The sequence below is a fragment of the Magallana gigas genome, chromosome 10, assembly GCF_963853765.1.
Source record: "Magallana gigas chromosome 10, xbMagGiga1.1, whole genome shotgun sequence".
NCBI classification, from domain to species: domain Eukaryota; kingdom Metazoa; phylum Mollusca; class Bivalvia; order Ostreida; family Ostreidae; genus Magallana; species Magallana gigas.
The window spans coordinates 18887938-18906681 of record NC_088862.1 but is presented as its reverse complement, the minus strand read 5'-3'; the positions used below and the strand labels follow the sequence as shown (position 1 = coordinate 18906681).

Here is an 18744-nt window from a genome sequence, read left to right as displayed (position 1 = left end):
CAGCTCCATGTCCATAAATACATGTAACGTTATGTGTGACATCTTATAATCAAAAGGGGGAATAAAATGTTCACCCTCACTAGAAAAAAAAATGAAAAAATATACACAATACGATTTTGAGATGTTGTAGTTAACAAATGTATCATTTTAACCATGAATCTGCATCCCCTTATACCTGTATTGTATCACTTGTATTTCAAGCCACGGTCTGGAGTCCATTTAGGCTCCAGTGGGAGAGGATTGAACATATTGGGTATGATCAGGGGGTCCGGGGTGGGGGGGGGGGGAGCCATCAGATGCTTCTAAGGTTTTTGAGATTTTAAAGAGTACAACGAAAACGTGAAATTGACCTCAATATTGGCGATCCCCTTAACATGTGGTCGTAATAAATTTACATTATTTTGAAAAATATGCATATGAAATTTCAATGAATTGCGGTTTTCTAGTTCAAAATATTGTTTTATTACAATATTGATACTTTGTCAACTTTATTTATGAGTTTATCAAAATGGAATAGAAATCTTAACATTTTTATTATTTTTAGCCATAGGATACTAAAAATGTCCCATAATATGTTAAAACTTCTCTCATCAACAATGACATCGCAATGTGTCTGATACCACCTAAACAATACATCAGTGTATTCTTTGATTTTTTAGTACAAACCACGCACGTACGTAATTGCTAGACTATACATAATTCTGAAGAAATTTAAATCCCATTTTTAGGCTTCCAAAGAAACAGTAGTCGGAAATACTCCTACATGTATCATGCATTTAAATTACATGTTTATGTAGTAGAACTCTTTTTGAAAACAAAAAGCAGGATTGGGACTAGTTTAAACATTGCGATACTAATTTTTCTACCACAAAATACCATTCTTTAAGTGAAAATCAGAGTTTTTAGGATACGTAAAATCATGGCCAATGAACATTAAATTTCGTGGATCAACTGCAGCCATTCATGAAACTCACCGAAAATTGACATTTGGCGTTTCAAACTTTACTCATAAGGTACAATTAAGCTATATCAATTTTGGTCGATATATATTAATATATTAATATATTAATATATTAATATATATATTAATTCACACGCTTTTTCTCTTTCTCCTTCCCCTCTCTTTCACCCCCCCTTTTTTTTTTTGGGGGGGGGGGCATTTTCAAAGGAGGGGTCAACCCCCGTAAACCCCATCTAGATTCGTCACATTTTTTATATGATATGGGGGAGGGGGGCGATGAAATGTATTAGGGTACAAAGAGCCAATCAAATGACATTTGTTCAATAGAAGTAACTTCCTTGGATAAATTATGCATGAGAGAGAGAGAGAGAGAGAGAGAGAGAGAGAGAGAGAGAGAGAGAGAGAGAGAGAGAGAGAGTTTGTATAGAAGTAAATTAAATTATTGAAGAACTATATATGATAAGAGTTTTTGGCCCCCATAATTAGCCATTTTTAAAAGTTTTTCTGGTACAACAAAATGTTATGTTATATTTTAGAAGAGTTCATGTAAAATATATTTTTCACCTATTTTTTTTATTCATTTGCACTCACTGGCAGTATATGACGTCAGAAATGACGCTATTTATATAATTCACTCAAAATCAGCCAAAAATTGACATTTTTCTTACCTTTTTATGAATGGGAAATATAAAGCGCATGCTTGAACAAGAAAAATTTTTTGGTCACTTATTAGCCTTGGCTACATACATCTCTGATTAAAATATTTTGTTTGTTCAAGCATGCGCTCTGTTTTCAGAAAGAAAAACTGCTTGAAAACAAGCTGTTTTATGCTAAAAATGCATAAATGGCGGGAAAAGGTTGTCTTTACGATGTCATATTTCTAAATTGTGGACAGTTGAATCAAAATGAATATTATGTTAAAACATCACATATATATCTGTAGTCAGTACAAGGAAAACAAAAGAATTAGAGTAAAATGACGATGTTCATTTTAGGGGCCATTTTTTGCCTATATCATATATAGTCCTTTGCAAGATATTTATTTAGAAAAGTTTCAATGTAATGTAATTACGCGTATGTGAAAGCTATAACTTTACCATCGTCGCAAGTCACGGATTTTGTGTCCATTCTATTTCCACAAATAAAATAGGGAATGTGGAAATAGAATGGACACAAAACCCGTGGCTTGCGACGTAACTTTACACGTTTTTATCAATGATTTGTGTATATATAAGAGTTTTTTCCGTAAGTTTAATCCGTTCTGATACGTCAGGCCCACAAATTGTACATGTGTTCTGGTTTAAAGGGCTCTAGACGAAATTTGAGCTCAACATTTTCAAATTTTGTTTTTGAATTTTTAATGTCTAGAATGGTTAGCATGGGTATTTTTTATAAAATGCTTCATTAAAATTTGAACGTCAAATATCCAGTTAGGCCTACAAGCAAGACAGTTTAAAATTCTTTGCTTTGATTATTTTTAATGAAAAGGTAATCACTCTAAAACACTATCGTGGAATTCAATTACACCCGCGAGTTCTCTCACGGAGATCGCTACTTCACCAAAGGATCTAATGGTAATCAGATTGAATTTTACTTTAGACTTTCGGTTGGACGTAGCTATCTATTTCTTGCGTCAAAACAAGTTAAAAATGACGCGATTTCAGGGGAAATCTGCATTGATTGCGTAGTCTTAGCTCAAAAGCCAGACAAATCTTGTTGATTTCAAAGAGCAATGGCTATGTGCCCAGCAGTGAAATAGACAGGCCTACGTCACATTCCTCTTGACAAAACTACCCCAAGTCCAAGCTCTTGTGAAAATGATTCTAATGTCCATACGTCAAGAATAAAAATACAACAAAAATTCATTCATCAGTTTTATTCAATCTACATGTACTTGCGTTCTTTAAGATCTATGGTTTCTCAATGGAGGTTTATCATATTGCTGCTTTGTGTAAATCCATTTCATGAATTTGTAAAAGGCACATCAAATACACAAATATTGTATGGAACATAAAAGTAAAAAAAAAAAAAAAACAACCATACATACATAAAAAGTTAAACTCATAAGAAAGGAAAACGAACCCCCACCCACCCCACCCCACTACTTTTCAACACTGATATGCACAGTGATATGTAAAAAATGGCATCCATACAATCTATGCTGTTTTAAGTTTAGGATTTCACAGTAGCAAAGAGAACCAGCACAAATGCGACCCAGCCGAGGACTACCCGGATGTAATGGCGGGAGATCCAGCGTTCCACGGCCTCCCTCACCCACTGATTCCCTGTCAACAGAACACGGTCAAACATTTCAGTAGTCATCGTCACATGTATAAATCAAAACTAGGTTTATTAAATCGAATATATTATTAAAGAGAACATTAAAAAGAAACCTGCAGGGGTATTGTAAGTGCCATTTTTACCTTTCTTTGTAATGACATCTTTCTCCAAAAGAATGTTAGTTTCCGGACGCATGACGACGAGGGTATAGACAAACGAGAAGAGAGAGGCGGCCACTGGAGCCAGCCAAAGATTCCGCAGCTCATCAGAGGCGGGGCTTAGGTAGAACACGCCCCCAGAGGACGCAGCCATACACAGCAACATCACAGGCTGTAATATGAGGCAAAATTCAACATAAATACATGACTTTTGTACATTGCAATGAAGTGTAATTTATTTTTTAGTGGGCTGCTCTTTCCAGTGCAGTGTACAATTTTGTGATTTCACCTTAAACATAAAAATATATGCTTCGTGTGATTTTAGTCATCAATTAAAAAATCACCTAATTCAATTTACAAAATAAAATCGCAAAAATAAATTTTAAAAGGTGTAACGGCATAAACAAATCAAAGTACTGAGAGTACTGAAAGACGGGGTCTTGAAAGTTTGAATTTGTAATTGTACTTGATTTGTGTAGAAAATTGACACAACGGTATTTTATGTAAAATAAGACCCCAAGGAAAAATTTTAAGAATTACTACTAACCGGGAAAATCAAAACAACTATATCAAGGAAGATAATTTAAATCATTAGATTTATTCAATTTTGTGATACAAGAGAATATCCACAAATCGGACGGTATCCGTTTTACAAGGTTTATGAAAACCTCTAAAACTCTCAAACTGCTGAATTAACAAACAAAGTGAACATTTGTATACCGATAACAAACACAGGAACCTGACGTTAGAAATATTTCTTTTTACAATAGGATTCCAAGTACTCTAACAATAAAAAGGTTTATCACGGTCGCCATTTTGAATTTTAAGACCGACTTATCTGACACAATTTTCTTGCAAAATTAATAGGTAAAAATAAATCCGTTCGCCACTTACTACTTTTTGTGTAAACTCGAACATCACCTACACGAATTACGATACAACTGCTCCGTTCATTAAAAATCATTCTCCGAAAATCAGAGACATAAATAACAGAGATTGGCAACTCCGCAATAAGCGTGTAAATGTTACGGGACCAACCTTACTTTGGGTACTACAAGTGCAACTTTTTGTGTAAACTCGAACATCACCTACACGAATTACGATACAACCGCTCCGTCCATAAAAAATCATTCTCCGAAAATCAGAGACATAAATAACAGAGATTGGCAACTCCGCAATTAGCGTGTAAATGTTACGGGACCAACCTTACTTTGGGCACTACACAAGTGCAACAGGAATCTTATATAAGTCATTAAATTTGAACCTGATATTAAACATGAACCTGTCAATATGTTAAAGCATGTTTTATTTATGAAACATCTACAAAAACTCCTTTTTTAGCTTTTAATTTACTTTTTTAAAACTTATCGACTTTTCACAAAGTAATGGTAATGGCAATGTATTACTTTACTCATGTAATGGTAATGCAGTGTATTACTTCAAGAAAATGAAGTAATGGTAATGGTAATTTAATGCCCTTATTCATGAAAAATGGTAATTTAATGCATTACTTTACAATGTAATTCACCCCAAGCCTGATTCCAAGTAAACCGGACAACATCAACATAAACATTTTACTTGGTTCTTCAATCGATAAGACTGTATATATTATTTGATGTATTGGTCGCCCAAAATGTATAATCTACCGATACATGTATATAGATTTTGCTTACAGTCCATTGTTCCAAATTTGCACGAAGGCATATTCAGACTTGTTTTTATTTTCTATGTACAAAATTCCTTCAAAGACGAACAGCAGTCATACCGCAAGTAGACTGGAAGCCAATGAAACACCTATTTAATATGTAAGACATTTTTGTATAATCCGTCCTGATTTTAACTTCGGCTTGCGCATGAAATTCGGTAGTATTCAGGTGAAAGATTGTCAAAATAAAATTCACGACTTTTCAAAAATGGCACATTGCGTTTGGGAACTTTACTTTCGATTCAACCTTCAACATCCTCTATTGATTAATGAGCTTATACTTCAACTGAATCGTCAACGGCGTTGTGCATTCAGTTACGTAACTCATTCCACATTTGAACCCGAGCAAGAATATTTTGATCAATAAAACTATTTGTTTAATTTCTAAATAAAATTTGGTTTATACACAGAGGACTTAAAGATTTAATGCGTGGTTTTATAATATATATTTACTGAAATGCATGAAAACTTTCTGCACTATTTTCTTACGCGCAGACTCAATTCATGTGTTCTACGCGTGCATTCCGGTTTGAGACTTCGGCTGACAGTAAACTAATAGACGGGGTCACGTGACCCCGTCTAAAAACTTATATTGAACAGTGATTTAAAACTCTCTTTAAAAAAGGTGTGCATTCTTGTAGCTGGAAATATGTCATCAAATATATATTTATTTATATTTATTTATTCACCAATCAAGGGCCCTCGGGAGGCATATGCATTAAAACAATCAAACAACATGATTATAACAAATATAGAATATCGGATATGTCATCAAATATAAAGAATGTCGGATATGTCATCAAATATAAAGAATGTCGGATATGTCATCAAATATATAGAATGTCGGATATGTAATCAAATATATAGAATGTCGGATATGTAATCAAATATATAGAATGTCGGATATGTAATCAAATATATAGAATGTCGGATATGTAATCAAATATATAGAATGTCGGATATGTAATCAAATATATAGAATGTCGGATATGTAATCAAATATATAGAATGTCGGATCATTAATAAAATTAAGAAACGTGCGTCTATTGTTTACTAAGTTGCATAATATTGCACGGACAAATTTTTTTTTAATGTACAAGTTTGCAATTTTCAGTAAGATAAAAATTTAAATAAAATATCATTTGAATGTTTGCATACTCTAATGTTTTTTTATTTTCATATATTTACATCATCCAGTGTCTTTGTCTGTGATAACACTACGTATCGATTTTGTACTATATAACCCATAATACAAATGACGCCAAATTGAGGCGCCGGCGGGGTTTGCTTATTTATAGTTAAAGATTTAATTGATGGCTTAAAATTATATAAATATAAGTAATAAGGAATCATTCTCTGAATATTATGAGGTGATAATTTCGGTCGGGGCGTGATCAAATCTATCATAAAGCCCTTTGGGCTTTATTGGATTTGATCACGCCCCAACCAAAATTATCACCTCACAATACTCAAAGAATGATTCCTTATTCCTTATTTATACATGTTTATTTCAAATAATACTTTGGTGGTTCTTAAGGGTACGAACAGAAACAATATTGTGGACATTTCAGGGAAATACAAACCCGTTTGAACAACAAAGCTTTTTTTTAAACACATTTTAAAAAAATAAAATAGAATTTTATATTGAAAAACTCACTGACACTTGATGTGACTTCAGTAAATTATAGCATACTGCATGGTCCATATCACAGGTACTAAAAAATCTCCCTACTTTAAATAACGATCAACACCAATCTCTTCATACACATTCAGGGGTTTAATCAAGTACTAGCTCTATTTATAGTCATATATACATGTATTATAATTTACATTTTTTCTATGTGATATTTTATCCTTGTATAATCAATACCATAGGGAAAAAGTCCGTTTTAATATTACATGTAATATTAGGATTTACATTGAAATTAATGTTATAAGCGGGCTAGGCCCTTGTGATCAATACACCAAATATTGTTCAAAGATCCGCCCCTTTACAAAAAGAAAGAAAGATCGTATGCACTCTACCATGACATTTATTCAGCGTTGTTTACAGTTGATTTAGGCCTATTCTCTTTTGAGAAGTGGACAGGCATAGCCTACATGTACATCCAGGCTATGCCTGTCCACTTCTTAAAAGAGAATAGTTTTAGGCCCATTTCTCATGTTAATGCATGTAGTAAACACCAATAAATAATTCGTCAAATAACACATATTTATCCATCTTCGCTAGCCAAGGGTTTTCGGTCCACTTTGCTAAGTGGACCGAAAACCATTGGCTAGCGAAGATGATATTTATCAGCCCGATTCCTTGTTTACAGATTTGCGAGAATGTGACTTACGATAACTTTGGCTGCTCTGGTAAGGCTGGTGGACCATTGTTCCCACAGAGAATGCAGGGGGAGGTTGGATCGACTGGGAGCTTCTATCACTGCTGCATACACACTGCAGCCCGTGTAAATTCCCGCTAACATGCACGTGAAAACCTTTAACAGTTCCACGGGGGATATCTCCACACTCATGATAATTTTAACAATATCATCCATTTTTCCTGGGTTTACTTTCGTTTCCGTCTTTCGTTCCTCCTGCAATGATGTAAATAGAAGGCGTATAGAAAATCTATATAAATTTAGATTATTCGTGTTATTATATGGGGGCGGGGAAAGCCGTATCTCTAAAGAACAATCTTACCGTGACCAGGCAACGGGTCCGTAGGACATCCGTCATTCGTTGATCAATATTGAAAAATTTAAATAAAATAATAATAATAATAATAACTAGATGCTCGTTGCGAGCAACAAGAGGTCTTCCGTTTGAATACAATAAATAATAAAATTTAATCAATATCAAATTATCAATATTAATGAGAAAAACGTTCAAATTATGGTATGAAAGGATTTTAATGATGTAATGGCGAGTGTCTATATTGTCAAAACTTAAGATAAGCATGGTACAGTTTACACAAATGAAAGTCGATATCGATACAATATGGCCGATATCGACAATAAATATGAACAGCTTTTGTTGTGTACATATGCCAATCGATATCGATTCGATATCATCGATATCGACATTAAAATATGGTGAGTTTTAGTATTGACGACATCTACATGAAATATGGACAACTTCAGTTGTAAACAAAGGAAAACGATACCGTCGATATTGACGTTAAATTAGTCCTGTATATATCCAAATGGATATCGACACGATATTGTCGATATCGACGTTAAATATGGACAACTGTAGTTGTGATCTAAGCGATTCGACATCGATACGATATCGTCGATATCGACAATATCGACATTAATCTTGACAACTTCAGATCTGAACAAATAGAAATCGATATCGATACGATATCGACGTTAAATATGGACCGCTGTAGTTGTGTATATGCATTTAAGTTCTATAATATTGAAAGTAGTGAATCGATAACGAAGCAACATCGTCGATATCATCGATATCGATACTACATCGTGTATTGGACATAACTCTTGAATAAGTATAAGTCTGGGTGTAGTGTGGTTCCTTAAAATAATCGGATTAAGAATTTAAAATATATAAATAATTAAAATCATTTAAACAATTACAGTTAAACTGATATCTCAAATACAATAGATATGTCGAAGTGATTTGAAAGACCCAGCCCCTTATTCTTTAAGAATTTTCCTCTGGATATCTGAGTTATGTTGAATATCGTCATAGCTCAATGGATAAATAATGGGCTTATAAACCTAGATCTAAATCATTCTAGATCTAAAACCTGTATCATCATATTGATAAAAAACCAGCAAATTTTTTTTTTGAAATAAGATTCAATGATGAATTGATACAGACATTTATCAAGCAAAGATTTTAGTTTGAACCCATACGAAAAAAATTGAGAAACGCAAAATTTCATTAGACGATCTATTTTTAGTCCAATGTAGAGAAAATAAAATGTTTTCACTGGCGTCGGAAGCAAATTGAAAGTAGGGGGGGGGGCTAGACTAATCCTCAGAGATATTGAGGAAAAAAAACTAATTTCCAAAATCATGGAAATCCTAATCCGTGTGTGTGTGTGTGTGGGGGGGGGGGGGGGTGGGGGGGGGGGGGGAGTATACCTATACTTCACAAATTTTTTTTTTACCTACCAAACCACCCCCCAATCAAATCAAATTCCTAATCCGTGGGGGGGGGGGGGGGCTAGTATGCCTATTACTCCAACTTCTCAATCTTTCAAGGTAAATTTAGGAACAATTATCTTTGCTGCGAGAAAAAGTGGGGGGGGGGGCTGAACCCTCTTTTATGCTATGTCCATGATGGTTAGGTCTAACTTTGCAAAAAAAAGTGGGGGGGGGCTTAGGCTTAGCCCCCCCCCCCCCCCCCCCCGGTTCCGACGCCTATGGTTTTATTATACTTTCATGTTAAATCATGGAAATCCTAATCCGTGTGTGTGTGGGGGGGGGGGGGGGGGAGTATACCTATACTTCACAATTTTTTTTTTTACCTACCAAACCACCCCCCCCCCCCCCCAAATCATCAAATTCCTAATCCGTGGGGGGGGGGGGGGCTAGTATGCCTATTACTCCAACTTCTCAATCTTTCAAGGTAAATTTAGGAACAATTATCTTTGCTGCGAGAAAAAGTGGGGGGGGGGGGGGCTGAACCCTCTTTTATGCTATGTCCATGATGGTTAGGTCTAACTTTGCAAAAAAAAGTGGGGGGGGGGGGGGGGCTTAGGCTTAGCCCCCCCCCCCCCCCGGTTCCGACGCCTATGGTTTTATTATACTTTCATGTTAAATCATGGAAATCCTAATCCGTGTGTGTGTGTGTGGGGGGGGGGGGGGAGTATACCTATACTTCACAAATTTTTTTTTTACCTACCAAACCACCCCCCCCCCAAATCATCAAATTCCTAATCCGTGGGGGGGGGGGGGGGGGGCTAGTATGCCTATTACTCCAACTTCTCAAATCTTTCAAGGTAAATTTAGGAACAATTATCTTTGCTGCGAGAAAAATTTGGGGGGGGGGGCTGAACCCTCTTTTATGCTATGTCCATGATGGTTAGGTCTAACTTTGCAAAAAAAAGTGGGGGGGGGGGGGGGCTTAGGCTTAGCCCCCCCCCCGGTTCCGACGCCTATGGTTTTATTATACTTTCATGTTAAATCATGGAAATCCTAATCCGTGTGTGTGTGTGGGGGGGGGGGGGAGTATACCTATACTTCACAATTTTTTTTTTTACCTACCAAACCACCCCCCCCCCCAAATCATCAAATTCCTAATCCGTGGGGGGGGGGGGGGGGGGCTAGTATGCCTATTACTCCAACTTCTCAATCTTTCAAGGTAAATTTAGGAACAATTATCTTTGCTGCGAGAAAAAGTGGGGGGGGGGGGGGCTGAACCCTCTTTTATGCTATGTCCATGATGGTTAGGTCTAACTTTGCAAAAAAAGGTGGGGGGGGGGGGGGCTTAGGCTTAGCCTAACCCCCAAAAAATTGCCAATTTCCAACTTTAATCTTGGAATTTCCAACTTTAAAGTTGGAATTTCCAACTTTAAAGTTGGAATTTTGGAATTTCCAACTTTAATCATGGAATTTTGGAATTTCCAACTTTAATCATGGAATTTCCAACTTTAATCTTGGAATTTCCAACTTTAATCTTGGAATTTCCAACTTTAAAGTTGGAAAAGCAACTTTAAAGTTGATTTTTATTATATTTGTATATATAGATAGATAGATATATACTATGATTTTTTGTTCAGTGTGAATTAGGCTTTACTCATAAAAAGAAGAACTCAATATAATAATACAACAACTCGAACTCACTGGAATTAATAGAACATGTCATAATTATAATTTCAATTTTATTTTTTGAATTCCATGAAAACAATAACTACCGGTATGTCATAATCAATATATATATATGTGTATAAAAGGTTGCTTGATTGTATCATATACATATAAAATAAATTTAAAAAATCCTCAATAAATAAAAGAGTTAAAAGGAGTAAGCATAATGAAGCATAGTACTGAAAAACATTAAGGAAAGTAATTATATGTAAACAATAATCTATTCTGCAAGTTTCAGTTAACACATACATATACGGTAGTATGTGCATGATAATCTTGAACAATTAATAAATATGTTGAATTGAATCCCAAGATTAAAGTTGGAAATTCCAAGATTAAAGTTGGAAATTCCAAGATTAAAGTTGGAAATTCCAACTTTAAAGTTGGAAATTCCATGATTAAAGTTGGAAATTCCAAAATTCCATGATTAAAGTTGGAAATTCCAAAATTCCAACTTTAAAGTTGGAAATTCCAACTTTAAAGTTGGAAATTCCAAGATTAAAGTTGGAAATTCCAAGATTAAAGTTGGAAATTCCAACTTTAAAGTTTGAAAAATCTACTTTAAAGTTGGAAATTCCAACTTTAAAGTTGGAAATTCCAAGATTAAAGTTGGAAATTCCAACTTTAAAGTTGGAATTTTAAAAAATAAAAAAATATTTAGAGTGGCACTAATACGCTTCCGTACCATTTCATGATTTGTGGATTTTCAATTGAATGATTCGGGGATTTTCAATTCAAAAAGCACAAACGAAAAAAAATGGACGATAGGCAGATTGGGTTTGATCCTAAGATCTCAAACTTTGCTCGTCTTTTGTTGAATATTTCCCTGCGCTTGACTCCTGAGGACTTGTCTAATATCAAATTATTCCTAGAAGTGGATGGAGTTCTTAAACAGAAAACTCTAGACTCTCTACCGAATACAGCAGATTTGTTCAGGTTACTCCATTCAAGGAAGATAATGAATGAGGACAACCTTAACATACTGCGGAAAATTCTCAAACAAATCAATCGCCATGACTGTGTGAAGCTTATCAAGGAGTTTACAGAACCCAGAACAAGCAGGATTATACTCCACACTACCGAAAGTTTTGGTAGTGTGGATTTTACAGTGTTGTCAAAATATTCCTCAAGATCTAAAAGAGAGGAAACTCTGACGAACATTTTGCGGGGCAGCAACTGTAGCGATGATGACAAAATACTGTATGAAAAACCCATATATTATTTTGAATATTCATATAGGAAGCCCAATAGCATGACAGACAAGTACGACGGCACTAGTAAGAAACCTTATAACACTAAAGACAAGTACGAGGATACTAGTGAGAAGCCCTATAGAATGACAGACAAGTACGAAAATACCATTGGGAGAAAGGTACGAAGGGAAGCCCTGTTGCTTGAAACACCAGTATGAAGATACTGGTAAGAAGCCCTATAGCACGAAAGACAAGTACTTGTATTAATAAAGAGATTGATGCAACAATTCCATTTATTTTTATTGTAGTTGAATTCTTTGTTGGAAATTTTTAAGCATTTCTAGATATATTTAGAAATCATTCATTCTCAATATTAAACTTAATGACTTAACATCCAAAAATGTTTCAATTGTAAGAATATCAATAGCATTGTTACAAAAACAGCTTCATTTCAGAATAAAATATTCTAAAAGTCATACCAATTGTTTAATTTTTTTGTAAGAGCGACATACGAAATTGTGATGTTAAACCAGTTTACAAAAATATTTTGTGAATCTAAATATCTGAAGTTTAGTTAAATAGCAACTAATTTCTGTTCAAGTTTATGCTTCCACCACTGTTTAAATTTGCTTAATGTTTTAATAATAATAAATATTTTTGTGCCCAACCTACTTTCATTCACTACAACAAACAAGGGACCAATGGGGCACATCACTCACATAGTGAGCATCAATAGCCATGACTAGACGCTCGTTGCGAGCAATAAGAGGTCTTCCGTTTGAATACACATTTACATTGTAATAAGCTATCGGGACAGCTGCTTTCATTTATCAACACCTTCACGTATTCCAGGCAGCCTCTCTAAGGATTTCAACAGAATATCATAAGATTAGGAAAGGGCGCTGTTACTGCGATTTGTGATAAAATTCAAACAAAACATATTAAAATTCATCATTTCAGGGATAACATTCTGAATCGAAACACAATTAAGGAAGAAAAAGGAGTCGGCACTCGGGGATTGAACCCGGGTCGCCTAAACAAATGTCTACCACTCTAATGTGGATCAATTTGAGAACAAAAATACAAATCCTGCATTCATTAAAGCGTCTGTATTGTAACGTCGCAAAAAAATATTTTAAAACAAGAAAAGTTGAAAAAAAACCGGTTTCTGCTTTCTTCCGGTGACGATCGGAAGTGACGGCGGACGTTCGGATGTGCGAAGTGCACTCAAGCTAAAGAATAACAATCATCACTTATATTTTGAGAAACAGAGAGATATAAGCTAGTAGGCTTAGCGAAGTTAGATAACTGAATTCAAAATCCAATTATATTCCGCAAAATTGAGAGAGATTTCATAGTGTTTTATAGTGCTCAGGAAATCAATACATATGTCAATAAACGCATGTATACATGCATGTGTGTATCTATACATGTGTAGGGAATAAATACTAATCACTCCTCCTTTTTAAGCCGTGTAGAATAAGGTGGGTGCATTGCTAAATATTGTGTACATACAGTCATGGAGATGGCAGCATTTCTTTGATGCCGGCAAAGCGACCCAGTGAACTCTAATGCAATCGTACTGCAGGGGCGCTTTTGCGGCATGTCTTTGATTAAGGGATTTAGAAAATTAGGGCAGACCTTAATAATAGTGAAAAAGAAAGAAGGTCTTCCGTTGGAAATGGAAGACCTTAATGATAACTAGACGCTCGTTGCGACCAACAAGAGGTCTTCCGTTTGAATACACCTAACGCTATTTAGATACTTCTGGCAAGATTGGAAATATACAATTTACGTCAATTTAACCTCATACAGTAAATACATTTGATATGGACGGGAACTGATTGACGCGGACGTCTGAGAAAACTTTGGATTGGAACTGTTGTTATAGGAAGTGTACTTTCAATTTACCTCAGCGTTCCTAACTTGCTATATGTATATAAGTAATGCGATCAAAACACATCTTATTTAGTATCAACAAACCAATGGAAAACATTTATTATTTTCATCAATAGGTATATAATCAGCAAAATGAGAAGATCACAAGACAAAACATTCGCCACTGATACATTTCCTATAGCTACAGTTCCAATTCCATGTTTTCTCAGACGTCCGCATCAGTTTGTTCAATTTGTTGTTTCAAATGTTTTGCATTTGACTGTAACCATTGAAATTAATGTGTGAATTTCAAATTTTGCCAGTTAACGTTCCGCAGTCTTAATAATACAATAAAATGTCGGGTTTTAATTTAACATTATAACACCTACGGCAGTATACATTAGGAATTTTGAACATAATCAGTGAAACATTAAGCGGCGTAATTTTTTGCATAATTTCCACAAATAATAAAAGGATCGAAATTAAGGACTGATGTAAGAGGCGCAGTCGTTTTCTTAAAACATCGTTAATTTATGGATTTACTTTTTACTTCTAAAGGTTTCAGAAATAAGATATATAAAATGCAATACGCTAAAAACTACATATGTATGATGAGAGAGAGAGAGAGAGAGAGAGAGAGAGAGAGAGAGAGAGAGAGATATGGATTAATCAGAAATCGATTTGATAAAGAAATTTATAATTGTTTTGCAGAATTTTTTATCACACAGTAGTGGTCGGCAAGGATAAACTTACTAAAATTACTAATTTCTTTACCGAATCGATTTTTGATCAGCTTAATTTCTTTTATAATTTCAACATATTCTAATAATTTAAATATTGTGACCACTAACCAATCTTGTGGTTGGCTATTTGAACACTCCCTCTTTTCTCTAGATGACAGCTGTACAATTTATCAAGAAACATTAAACTGAAAGAATATTGCTTAATTGTGAATCTACTTGCCTTAAAATTACTATAACTTTTAGTTTAATTTATGTCCAATACTTCTTTTCTTGAATGACGATAGGGTGGTTCTTAATTTCCTTACAATAAATCAATGTCAATAGTTTCCATCTTATTGAGCAAATATGCTTGACTTAATTAAAATCATATTGGAAATAAAGATGTAAAAGGTTATCACCACAATGACGTCATAATGTAGAAATGACGTCATGAAGATTGCATTATTTTGATAAATTGTTGTTTTGTAGCAAAATATGGGTGTTTCCGATGGTTTTTCGACTGGGAAACATCGAGCGCAGGCTTGCTCAAGTACCATTTTTTAGTATAATGTGTATAACTATCTGAAGAAAACTTTATGTTAAAATTGCACTTGAGCAGACCTGCGCTCTATACTTCAGAATGCAAAATATAGAGCAAAAATGAGAATATTATAGCATTGAATCATGATTTTTTGAAGTATACACTCTCATAACTGCCGCGGTGTGTGCATACAAATTGAGTAACGCGCGTTAGCGCGTTATGAAAATTTGTATGCACACACCGCGGCAGTTATGAGAGTGTATACTTCAAAAAATCATGATTTAATGCTTATATTTACATTTTTTAACTTCTTGCCTTGTCTGCAAATGTGAATTATACCTTAAAATTCCGATCTTATCCTAAGGGTAAGTTAATATTAATGGAAGAGCCACAGTAACAGCCACGAGCGTGCACTTTGATTTTCGCTTGTGACGTTGCAGTTTACAGCGTTCAACGTTTGTGACGTCATAATAAAACTCGTCAATTTGACCTTTGACTACTTGTTGCATTTAGAGGCATTTGAAGATCACAGAATTTAATGGAAAAACACAGTAGAATGTAAATATTTTCATTTGTTTGCAAATTTGCGGGAATTAGGTCATTTAGATGACGTCATAGATAAACAGCGAACAAGCAATGATGACTAAAATTAAGATTAAAGTTACAGGCATCCTCTATACAATGATTTGTGAAGATTTGATTTTTATACGACACTATTTAAAAATTGGTTGAAATCGGGGGCAGATATTTGACCATACCGCACATAGTCCTTTTGATCATATTCGACCAAACTGTTCTCATTACATGTAAATGATTTTGAAATGGGAATCCTGTGTAAAGGTAATATACCAATACAAATTCAAGAGTTAAATCTATTTGTTTTAATGTACGCAGATGACATGGTAATTTTCTCAGAAACTGCACATGGACTTCAGGAAATGTTAAATACATTATATATTTATACGTCTGTTTGGGATCTTACTGTAAATGTACAGAAACCCCTCAAAATTGTCATTTTTAGAAACGGTGGTAAAATTCACAATAGTGAAAAGTGGCATTCAAATGGCGAGTTAATTGTGAGGGCCTTGTGATGTACTGTCTGAATGTTTTGGCGTTTATAAACCTCTTTTTCTCTCTCTTTCAGAATGAAAGAGTAAGAAAAGCTTACATACCAAGCCCCAGGATTATAAAGCAAACTAAGACTTATGTCAAAACTTGTACACTGCCTTGATGTCTCATGATTGAAAACACTGACAAATTTGACTGTTATTAAAAGTGTCTTGATATAATGTTTTTTTTTAATACAAATTTAAATTGACATATTAGGAAAAAGAATTATTTTATAACTTAATAATTTAATTCTGGTTGTAACGCGCTTTCTGATTGGCTAAAAATAATTATTTTATATCGTATAAAGAATGTTGCCTACGTCATAGTAAGTCGTACGTCAAAAATGTATCAATACGCCTGAAGTTACGTTTGAATTTTGTGCAATTTTACGTCACTTTAAAGGTCAAATGAAATGATCGTTTTTATCTAGAATGAAGAGTAGAAAAATTAAATTATAATCAATAAATTCAATTTTTATTAGTTTTATACGATATAAAATGGTTTGAAACAGTTTACGCTTTTTTATAAACCGATTCGCGGTTTATAAAGCGTAAACTGCTCCAAACTCAATTCAAAATCGTATACAACATACAAATATTGAATTCATTCCTTAATTAAAAGTTTAACTTTAGTCTGAAATTGTTTTACGACCCTGAGGCCTGGATCCTTTGTTACAATATAATGGAACGTTTAACGATACACAGAAACATTCGGCGAGCGAAGTGAGAAAAGAAATGTTTTCTTTGAAGTCAAAAAGTGAATTGTATCGGAACACAGAAACAATTTTGTCAATGATACTTATTTTGCTAGTATATTAAACTATAGCTGTGAGATATGGGGCATGCATGCTGCATATGATACAGAAAAAATACACATAGATTACATTATAATGTGTTGAGTGTAAAGAAGAAATATACAAAGACTGCAATTGCAAATTTTGAAACTGGGAGGCTACCTATGAAAATTATACAAATGTTTTGTATTAAAAATTTGATTCAAATTGTTACAAAGTCAGAATCGTAATTGAATAGCAGTCCTGTTAAAAATGCTGTATAATGAGAGTGAATTGTTTTTGGCACATGATAAAAATTGAGTTAGTATAATTCAAAACAAGAGATGATTGTGAAACACGTTTGCCCCATTCCTTGAAGACATCTGTGAAGAAAATGACCGGAAGGGGGTATAACTCTGTCAAAACTTGCTCAATCGTACCCCAAATCGAACTTACCAGGGCATATATGGTATGAGCAAGATTATATACATTGTGCAACTTATTTTCTTATGATTAAGCAAAGATTCATTGATCATTTTATTCAATTACTTGTAGAAAAGATTTATTCCTCATCTCGAAGTTTTTTATACGCATTTTAATGAGACCGAACGTAATGGTATTCACACCGATGCTCTATCTTGCTCTCTACGAAGATCAGAAAAAAAGCACCACGAGAACAAGAAACTAACGACTGGCAAAACTGGGGCATTCATACATGAGACTTAAAAAAACAGGTACTACACGGTCAGACTAAAAGACCCTAAACTCAGAAAAAAACCCATATCGACAACATACACTAACACTACTCATCACAAATTTTCAACAATTAAAAGGAGTTAATGCTGGTGGTTCTTATCTAAAATGTGAAACTTAAAGTGATTGCATGTATATGTACTTAAATTACAATGTTTTTAAGCATCTGATATAGTATGCATAATTACCGAAAACTAATTAACTATTGATAAGGTCCATTTGCAGCAAAAGTACATTAGTAAAAGGGTGAACCATGTAAAAGGCAAAAACAAAAAAAAAAGAGTTCATATTGCTTTATAAAAGAGATTGACACTCTTTCACTATTTGATTCGTGCGAATTAAGAAGAGTTCATTTCATGTATAAAGGCCAGACTTTGGGATTGTTTAGAAATTACTTCTCTAGAGACCGATTTCACATTCAATAAAAGCTCAAGAAGAACATTGCTCTAAATAAATCTATTACTAAACTTGCAATTGGTTAGATTTATGCAAGTCCAATTCATTAATTAAATTATATTAACATACTAGATATGATCTCGTTGCGAGTAACGAGGAGGTCTTCCGTGCGATTTTTTAAGGGTAATATGACCCCGACTTTGATAATTGACCCTATATCTCCTTATCGGGGCAACATAACAAAATTTTGATGGTTGAATATTGTTAGGAATATCATTCTCAGCATTTTTTTTAATTCTACATTGATTTTCAAAATAATGCTTTTTAAAATACTTGTTCTGTTTGATATATGTTATCAAAGTTTTGGATTTCTGGTCCCTTAAAACCCCTAATTACGGAACGCATGACAAAATAATTATAATTTATTGTTAAATAAAAGTGAGATAAACA

The 18744-nt window shown here is 34.2% G+C and overlaps 1 protein-coding gene across 1 annotated transcript; it reads right to left on the bottom strand.

Moving 5' to 3' along the window:
• Positions 1–2822: 2822 nt before the first annotated feature.
• Positions 2823–7843, bottom strand: LOC136272039 (uncharacterized). The gene is made up of 4 exons (XM_066072773.1): positions 7793–7843; positions 7444–7686; positions 3385–3571; positions 2823–3246 (listed from the first exon to the last, which is right to left on the bottom strand). Exons 1-4 carry the CDS (start codon positions 7826–7828, stop codon positions 3134–3136), a joined length of 579 nt encoding a protein of 192 aa, XP_065928845.1. The 5' UTR covers positions 7829–7843; the 3' UTR covers positions 2823–3133.
• Positions 7844–18744: the final 10901 nt, after the last annotated feature.